The sequence below is a fragment of the Gadus chalcogrammus genome, chromosome 4, assembly GCF_026213295.1.
Source record: "Gadus chalcogrammus isolate NIFS_2021 chromosome 4, NIFS_Gcha_1.0, whole genome shotgun sequence".
NCBI lineage: Eukaryota > Metazoa > Chordata > Actinopteri > Gadiformes > Gadidae > Gadus > Gadus chalcogrammus.
The window spans coordinates 33,131,349-33,140,353 of record NC_079415.1 but is presented as its reverse complement, the minus strand read 5'-3'; the positions used below and the strand labels follow the sequence as shown (position 1 = coordinate 33,140,353).

Below are 9,005 nucleotides of genomic sequence, written 5' to 3'. Positions count from 1 at the left end.
TCTTTCCCCTCAAGTAAGCACTGGCAAGCCATTCTCTGCCTGAATGTATTTATTTTTTTGTCTTACCATTATTCAAACTAGCTGCTTGTGGCTATGTGCTTGTCTAATGTGTTTATTATGAATGGCTTGGCAATGACTTTGCAACAGATCCAAGATGGCTGAACCCCCACCCCACAGTAGAGACGGCGGGGCTGACTACTCTATGCCAGTGTTGCCATTTTGGATCTTCCAGTAATGAGCCACCTCCAACCTATCAACAAAACACCCTACTAAGAAAAACTGAGTGCATTATTCATCGCACTTATGAGCACTGACATGTATTGCTTTTTGGTGCCTGAGAAACGTGAATGAACACATTGAAGAGGGGTTAGAGAGTGAACCTTCATTTCCTCAGTACATCATGGTGGACCTGGACAAAGTTGTGAGTGATTGGGAAGCAGGCATTGCATGCTTAGCAGGAAGAGACACTGACCTGGGGAAAGAATCTTAGAGTGGAAAGATGATAAATCAGTTAGAGCATCACTGGCGTTTGTACAGTAAAGACACGATTTATTTGTCAATCATAATCCGTTATTACAAAGCCTTGACTTTTTGACCGTTTTTTAATAACTTGGAATAAATCATGAATTCGTTTTTTAAATGTACATCAATATATACGTTTATTAGATAACCATGTTTTCAAAAGTGTTAATGTGTAATTTATTGTTTTGTATTTAAAATGTAGTCAGGGTTCCCAAGTAATATCTGTATGCCTTTATTTATTTTTAGCACAAATTAACCAAGAGGCCTGATTTGGGAATACGGTGAGTTTGGGAATATACAAAGTGTTTCTTCCGAAACCAGTCATATAGTACAGAAAATTCAACTAATATGCAGGTAGCTATAAAGTTCGAGAAGGAATAATGATTGTAGAAAAAGAAGATCCTTCCCTGGTGTCCCGAGTTTTACTGTTCGAAATATAAATGGTCGATACATAAATATTAATTCCTTTAAATAAATATATATTTTTATCAATACGAACGCCTTCTATGGTGAAGAATGGTTATTAAACTCCACTGTATTTCGCTGTGCATGTTACAATTTTGTAGTAGGAACTAAGCTATTCTTCTGTTCCTGCGGAGAGCATTTAAAACGGACCGAAATCCATTACCCAGGATGCTCGGCGGATGATATTTCCTTCCAACTTCCGCTTCAAATACAAGCCGAAGTGAGTATTTTCTCCGGATTTATATTTGAACAATCTAAAGCCATCCTGCTGTGTTTAATGTGTCAATCTGTTCGTTTTTCACATGTACATAAACTCCGATGTCTAATATCAATTGGTGTTGCATTATGAACCCGTTTCTAAACTTAAAAACATAACTAAAGTAGGAAAGGGTCGACGTCTGAGTTGCACGGTCTGGAGTGAACTCGGCGGACCGGGCTCGCTTGTATTTACACGTTTTTCAACGCGTTTAACTTACCAAATGTTACGTCTAAAATGATTGTTATAAAGCTTTGAAAATAACTTGTACATTTGGCGTGTGCTGTAGTTCGGTTTTCATTCACACATGAAACGGAACGGCCATCGACTTTGGATTCATTTCTACACACGCGTACTCTCGTGCACTCAGAATGTACATTGAAATAATTTAGCATTGCATTAATCGACCCTTTCTGTTCCCCCTCAGATGGCCCCAACAAAGAAAGGTGAGAAGAAAAAGGGGCGTTCAGCCATCAACGAGGTGGTCACCAGAGAGTACACCATCAACATCCACAAGCGCATCCATGGCGTGTGAGTTACAGCTGCATGTCAACACAACAGAGATGTATATGAAACTGCAACTGGAATACGACTGTACACCAGGGATATACTGTCTCCAGTGATGTGATATAATTCCACGTTTGATTCTGCTTTACAATGCATTTAGTTCACTGCATGATTGAGGTATTTTCTTGGCGTTTATTTAATAATTGTACGATTTAGAATGGTCATCATGAATGCTAACCGTGTCTACTGGGAACTACAGTATTTATTCTCTATTGGACGATGTATATATTTAAATACTAGCTTTTTTTTGTTGTTGTTCAGTCTGGGAAGCTGTTAACCTTGCGTGGTGTTTTCCCATAGTTTTACAAATCAGACTTTATGATTACAAATCTAAAACCGGCAATCAAATTTAACTGGATATTGACAGCGAATTCAAACTGAGAGCAGAATCAAGCACAAAGGTTACTCTTCAGGACTGCCGTCTAGCAGCAGTGAATTAAAGTTAATCTTCAGGACTGCCGGATCCCAGATGAGGTTGCCCACTAACCACGTCCCTTCTCCCCGTGCCCCTCCAGGAGCTTCAAGAAGAGGGCGCCTCGCGCCATCAAGGAGATCCGCAAGTTCGCAGTGAAGGAGATGGGAACCCCAGACGTCCGTGTGGACACCCGCCTCAACAAGGCCGTGTGGACCAAGGGTGTGAGGTGAGGAGCCTGCCGCACAGGCTGCCTGGGAGGGTCACTGTGGAGACCTCCGTAGCAGGAGTGTAGTTTGGGCCTTTAAACCCAGCCAGGGGCGTTTGTTGTGGAGTCGGTGTGTAGCTTAGCAGGGGGTTCGTTGCTATCTGCCTCAGGTGGAGCCTACTTCGCCAAGTTGCGTACCCGAGTTGGGCTTGGTGGATTAGGGGTGCTATTTCTAAACGTGGCTCGGTTTGTTAACCATGGATGAGCCTAGGGCGACAATATTCACACAAGAATTCTACTGAACTTGAATGTTCACTTGATCCTGACGAACGAGGTATAACGCATTCAAAGATATCTTGTAAAAAGGCTTCCGATCTTGTGCTAAGTGACGCATGGAACCTGCTTTGAACAACTCTTAATGTTGTGTGCAGTGTTGTGAATACGTCTGATTTATCTAATTGCACATTTAAAGGGGCAGAATTGTCCCTTGACTTTCTGGGAGGCATTTATATGTTGAGAGACTCTGCTTGACTTCCACTGTGCTGGCTATGGGGCAACAGCTTGTGTCTTCTGGACTTAAATGGTTAAAACCAGCCCTAGGACATCGAAGCACAGATAAATACATTGAGTAATATTAAAAGTATTTCCTATAGTGTGGAGTATATCCCAAAAGTAATCAAATGATCTGTTTGTAGTTTGTGGCACAATTAATGAACGATTATGATTTAGTATTTGTGGATAGAAGACGTCCCTGACACTGCTCAGGGATTCAATGTGCTCCGTGCTCGGTGTTCCTGAGGTTAACCTGTGTCTGCCCGTCATCAGGAACGTGCCCTACAGGCTCCGCGTGCGCCTGTCCAGGAAGCGTAACGAGGATGAGGACTCTCCCAACAAACTGTACACCCTGGTCACGTACGTCCCAGTCACCACATGCAAAGGTGAGCGCCGGTAACCTGGAACACTGCGTTGTATTCAACCATACGTCGGCCTGATGTAGGGCTTGGTTGAATTCTGATCATGATTTCAATTGTTTTTGGGGTCAAACGATCTCGAAACTAATTAAATCGAGATGAAAGTTTTGTTTTTGTTTCATGCATCATGTTTTCAAAATCAAAAATATTCATTTGAATAATCGGGTCTATGATTAAAAAAAGAACATTATGGAGCAGCCCTAGCATGATTCTTGCACGTTCCTTGCCAAAAGTAGTCTGAGCTGTATTCAGCTTCTTATTTTAGTAGTTTAACTTTTTCCTGAATGATGTGAACTGTTTTTAATGCCCTCTTCTTCTTCTTTTTCGTGCTACAGGACTTCAGACAGTCAACGTGGATGAGAACTAAGTGTCCCCTCTAAGAGTGGAATAAAATTGTAAAAACAAACCTTTTCTCCTGTCTCTTTAATTCTCCACCAAGAATTCATCAACAATGGTCTCATTGGACCAGGAAACGACACAAAACATTTATGCATTGGGGCTATGAGAAACAATAGAATGATGGTGTATGTTGCATGTTCATCAGAACGCTTTTGTTCCATGGAGTTGAACAGGTAATGTGTGTTGATTAATGTGGGCACTGAATACATTGTAGCGAGGGGTTTTGGTGAAATCCCCAAATAATTAACTAGATCCATTGTCAACTTGACTATAACATGATGAAATACAAAGCACTTGATATATTGAGAACCAAATGTACATTATTAACACGAAACCTCTATTACATGGGCAGGGCGAATAGAAATTGAATGACGGGTCAAGCCTAACTGTCGTCATGGCACCACACGGCCACCAGATGGTGTCAAAGAACCTGTGATATGATGGAGGGGAATATACCCGTTTCATCTGAATCCACGATCATGGAATGTTAACACCTATTTAAATAGCAAGTGTCTCCAGGCCATGAATTAGCATTTTATGGTTTCATGCGATAATGCACGGATTTGCGCCAATGGTGCGTAACGTTAGGCTGAGAAATGATTAACGGGTGCCTGCAGTTATTTCCTAAATTTGGCCTCCACGTTGTTCCTGTTGGAGATCGTGAAACTATATTAAAGCTTGACAACATTCGCGGGATTGAAAATATAAAATATATTCTATAATATTCCAAACCCGGATCCAAAAGGCCAGCCTTGTTTCTCCCCGGAATCCTCCAGAGAGGTTTGGCCGGATGTAAACACGCTGGACCGGAAGTACTCTGCTAGAGGTAGGAGTAATATGTGAGCTTGTATACACACTGTAATAAATATACCATTGATTTAGATTAAAATGTTACCGTACCCACCTTCGGGGTGACGTGTACCTTCGAGCATGGCATCTCTTATCATACGGTCTCCAGCCTCGCCTGCTCCGCCCCCCCCCCCTCCCCGCCAGCGACCCGCTCCTCTCCAACCCAGGCTCTTGGGTGTCAGATCGCCACTAAATGTTACATGATTCCCTCATCTGCGTGTGACTATCATACTTCATTACCCTGCATGCACCGCTTCTTCCCTCTTGGCATACACTTTCCGTTGTGTTGCATGTTGTCCAAGCAATCAGCACCAAGTAAGTCCACCCATTTGGTCCCAAATGGCGACACCGACTCAACACCACGCCTCTCCCGCGGCGTGTTAAGTGCTCTAGATCGGGTTGGGGGGCTCCATGGCCGTCCGGTGATGTCCCAGACGATGCGGCACCGCTGGCTGCTGCTCGGGGCCTGCGGCTGGGTGCTTCTCATCCTCATGTTCGCCAGCAAGTTCATCTCCTTCAGGACCGCCGACGGTAAGCTGGGCGAGACGATCTATTGAATCACGGTTGGGTTGAACCGATGAAATACCTTCCGCAGTAATTGTTGTATACCGGTGGATTGTCTTCTCAGACTATGGGGAGAAGTCGATTGCACAGAGTGGGACACTGCCAGTGCCCGTACTGGGAAACAAGGTGGTCGTGGCGACCCCTCTGCCTGGTCCAGAAGTGCCTGCTGTGAGTGCGACAACCAATCTGGTAATTACAATTTTATCTATAATTTCTTTGACACCCACCGCCACCGCACCTAACTGAACATCAAAGCATTCTCCAAATTTAACTTCAAGGAACAAATCCGTATCCTTAATTGTATCGTAAACAGTTTGCACAAATTTCTTCACTGATGTGTGTCAGGGCTGCACTGTTCTTGATTAAAGGAAAACCACGATTTTCTTTCTTAGGAATTGAGGTCATGTTTCAGAGCATTAATTTTCAATAAGTGTTTCTATTGCGCTCATTGACCTGATACAGAAGGTAACCCAAACAAAAAATATGATGGGGGGGGGGGCTGAGGAAGGGAACGTTCCTGTTTTCCCGCATCACATGGTGTAACCCCATGTTGTCATTTGTTGAGGGGGAGTGTAGGATTGTTGTTTTGCTGCAGCTGACGTCCTTAATGAAAACGAAGCAGAATCGTTGTCATTTAGAAATGAGATCGTATAGAGTTATGAACCTAGATCGTGATTTTGATCAGATTAGTCGTGCAGCCCCCCCCCCCCCCCCCCCCCGCAAATATACATGGACTTTTCGGTGACAACACTTTGTGTTTTAAACTGTGACACTCCGCTTTCAGCCTTCGCCGTTGCCCTCGGCGACCGACTGGCTGGACGTGTCGGAGAAACGTCTGGAGCTGCTGTCGGCGGTCTGCAAGAACACCAGCGCCAAGACGCGCGACCCCGTCAACAAGTTCGTCATGGACCGCATCTTCGTCTGCGACAAACACAAGATCCTCTTCTGCCAGACCCCCAAAGTGGGCAACACCCAGTGGAAGAAGGTCCTCATCGTGCTCAACGGTGCGTCAGACCTCGGGACACAGCGGCAGCGCTGGCTACAGGCCCTCCTTCGTTTGTTCACATCCCATTCGTGGCGCTTTAGTCCTGTACACACAAACTTATGTTCGAGTGCTCTGTAATCTTTTAGGTGTGCTTATGCTCGTTAAGAGACGATCATCGATCACTTGACGGTTTTTGAATTAACAATTTACTTTTTACATTGAAATCTGCTTTTTTATATTCTCATTGAATGTGTCTCTGTCTGTCTGTCTGTCTCATTGCCGTGTCTCTCCGTCTGTCTGGCTCTCTGTCTGTCTCTCTTTTTTCTCTCGGTTTGTCTCACTGTTTCTCCGTATGTCTGTCTGTATGTCTGTCTCCATGATGTGTCTGTCTGTCTCTCTGTCTTCCTCTCTGTCTGTCTGTCTCTCTATCTGTCTGTCTGTCTGTCTCTCTGTAACAGGCGACTATCCCACGGTGGACGAGGTTCCGGAGGACATCGTCCACCGGCACGATAAGAACCACCTGAGGCGCCTCTCGTCCTTCACGCCGTCGGAGATCAGTGAGAGGTGACGGGCTGAACCATTAATCAAATTCAAACCAACATCGCATTTAATAGAACGTGATTTGCAAATTGCAAAGGCTGCGACTAAAAAATCATTTTTTTATTTAGTATTTTTATTTCATATTTATTTTTCTTTTGCAATTCAATAGTTAAATGAATATATTATAGTTATATCAATTCATGCATCGATTCATCTCAACATATATAGGCCTGGCTTAAAGGAAAGAGCAGTTTATATATTGACTGCTTCCAATGTTGTGTCGGTCAGACTATAGAATGATTTATTGCTTGTGTTTAGTGAATAACACAGAACATAAGGAACTATAAAAATAAAACTCCCGCAGAAAAATCGCAATCGCGATATTGGTCGAAATAATCGCAATCCGATTATTTCCCCGTCGTCTCTCTTCATCCCCCTCCCTGTCTTCCTCTTCCTCTCAGGCTCCGCCTCTACTTCAAGTTCCTGATCGTGCGGGACCCCTTCGAGCGGCTCATCTCGGCCTTCAAGGACAAGTTCGTGGAGAACCCGCGCTTCGAGCCCTGGTACAAGACGGAGATCGCGCCCGCCATCATCCGCCGCTACCGCCGCGACCGGCGCGTGGCCGCCGGCGCCACCGCGCCCGCCGCCGGCCTGCGCTTCCGCGAGTTCGTCCGCTACCTCGGCGACACGGACGGCCGCCGGCGCCACCTGGACTACGAGTTCGGCGAGGCGGTGATCCACTGGGCCACGTACTCTGAGCTGTGCGCGCCCTGCCAGATCGGCTACAGCGCCGTGGGCCACCACGAGACGCTGGAGCGCGACGTTCCCCACATCCTGCGAGGGGCCGGGGTGGAGGCCCTGGTGGAGTACCCGGCCATCCCGCCCGGGATCACGCGCTACAACCGCACCAAGGTGGAGCAGTACTTTGCGGGCGTCAGCGGCGCCGAGGTGCGGAAGCTGTACGCGCGCTACCAGGGGGACTTCCTGCTGTTCGGGTACCCGCCGCCGAACTTCCTGTGGAGCTGAGGACGAACGCCATCTTTGTCTCCCCAACCCCCCCCCTCCCCTCCTCGTCTCTCCTCCCTCCCCCCTTATGTCAACGTAACCCGACTCTCTAACGTGACACTGGGACCCCTGTGACGCAGCGGTCACATGACTAACACAGTGCCATGAAGCAGGACGTCCGTTCGCCCCGGTACTCCCTGAGGCTTCCCCCGGGGGTCATAGGTCAAAGGTCAAAGCAGGTGGCCATGTTTGCTACACCCGTCGCCCTCCGTGTGTTCTCTGACTCCTCCACCTACTCCTTGAGACGCCCGGAGAGTCACGCCGCCGGTTCCTTAACGACGGAGAGCAGGACAACCAACCAATGGCCTGGCTGTTTACATCTCCACGGCAACAGGAGGAGGCGGGACTTTTAGCATGTGCAGCTGAATGTACATTGTAGCCGACGTTTAATTTATTAAGTCTTTGCTAAAAAAAAATATATATAGGAAATTGTCGCTCAGTCGACGCTACATTTCAAATGTATTTATTATTACCTTTGTTGACAGGGTAGAGGATCGGAGCAACGCCTGGTCTCTGATTGGCTGAGCTGGGAGTAGGACTCTCATGTTGTTTATTTATGCTTGGGGGGGGGGGGGGGGGGGGGGGTGCAATGTGCCATGCAAACACTTAACGGTAGCAAATACGTTGGCAAATAAATCGAAGGTTTAATGTAGGATATTACTTTTTTTATTAACAAAGTGAGATGGTTTTACAGGTGTCTCACTTGTTTTTTTTATTAGACTCATTTGGTTTAAGTATCTCATGCCTAACGTTACTTGTATTTAAGATTTTTTTGTGTTCTCCGACCATGAAACCATACTGCCTCTGAATGACCTCTTTGCGACCTTTTATGTCAAGGTTGGTCACAAATAATATACAGGCTAAGTAATAAAGTCATATTAAACAGCTTGTCTTTTGTTTTTTAATTGTTTCCTATTACGAATGGTTTTGCAAATCTTGTGTATTGAAGATACTGCAGATGCCTACATTTCAATCCATACTCCATAATCCATACTTTATTTAAACTAAATGTGTTTGTTATAATCGCTTCCCTGGATTAACATGGTGTTGAAACACAGAAACAGCAACTTCGATATATCCCATATGCAACAGAATAGTATACTACTAGAGCAGACGGGACTGCTTTCCAAATGAAAAGCACAAAGTAGGCATAACTTAACCACACTGCGGGGGTTAACAGTTTTAATAGTAGCATAGTTTTA

At 45.5% G+C, this 9,005-nt stretch overlaps 2 protein-coding genes across 3 annotated transcripts; both read left to right on the top strand.

The window, feature by feature from the left end:
* Positions 1-1,099: 1,099 nt before the first annotated feature.
* On the top strand, positions 1,100-3,807 carry LOC130381447 (60S ribosomal protein L31). Its single transcript, XM_056589077.1, has 5 exons — positions 1,100-1,207; positions 1,671-1,774; positions 2,326-2,451; positions 3,256-3,368; positions 3,737-3,807. Exons 2-5 carry the CDS (start codon positions 1,671-1,673, stop codon positions 3,766-3,768), a joined length of 375 nt encoding a protein of 124 aa, XP_056445052.1. The 5' UTR covers positions 1,100-1,207; the 3' UTR covers positions 3,769-3,807.
* Positions 3,808-3,900: 93 nt separating this feature from the next.
* On the top strand, positions 3,901-8,691 carry chst10 (carbohydrate sulfotransferase 10). Of its 2 annotated transcripts, XM_056589029.1 has the most exons (6): positions 3,901-4,626; positions 5,035-5,180; positions 5,278-5,402; positions 5,998-6,217; positions 6,657-6,762; positions 7,200-8,382. In XM_056589029.1, the coding sequence occupies exons 2-6, from the start codon at positions 5,075-5,077 to the stop codon at positions 7,762-7,764; spliced, it is 1,122 nt and encodes a 373-aa protein (XP_056445004.1). In that variant the 5' UTR covers positions 3,901-4,626; positions 5,035-5,074; the 3' UTR covers positions 7,765-8,382. The 2 variants fall into 2 exon arrangements, with proteins under 2 accessions (XP_056445004.1, XP_056445003.1); XM_056589028.1 differs by lacking the exon at positions 3,901-4,626 and having other exon boundaries at positions 4,635-5,180; positions 7,200-8,691.
* Positions 8,692-9,005: the final 314 nt, after the last annotated feature.

Excerpts from the sequence above, each read along its gene's own strand:
- LOC130381447 (XM_056589077.1), top strand. The coding sequence starts at position 1,671 with ATGGCCCCAACAAAGAAAGGTGAGAAGAAAAAGGGGCGTTCAGCCATC. Across the intron at positions 2,452-3,255 it reads GTGTGGACCAAGGGTGTGAG|GAACGTGCCCTACAGGCTCC; the intron begins GTGAGGAGCCTG and ends GCCCGTCATCAG. Across the intron at positions 3,369-3,736 it reads CCCAGTCACCACATGCAAAG|GACTTCAGACAGTCAACGTG; the intron begins GTGAGCGCCGGT and ends TTCGTGCTACAG.
- chst10 (XM_056589028.1), top strand. The coding sequence starts at position 4,850 with ATGATTCCCTCATCTGCGTGTGACTATCATACTTCATTACCCTGCATG. Across the intron at positions 5,181-5,277 it reads CTCCTTCAGGACCGCCGACG|ACTATGGGGAGAAGTCGATT; the intron begins GTAAGCTGGGCG and ends TTGTCTTCTCAG. Across the intron at positions 6,218-6,656 it reads GGTCCTCATCGTGCTCAACG|GCGACTATCCCACGGTGGAC; the intron begins GTGCGTCAGACC and ends TCTCTGTAACAG.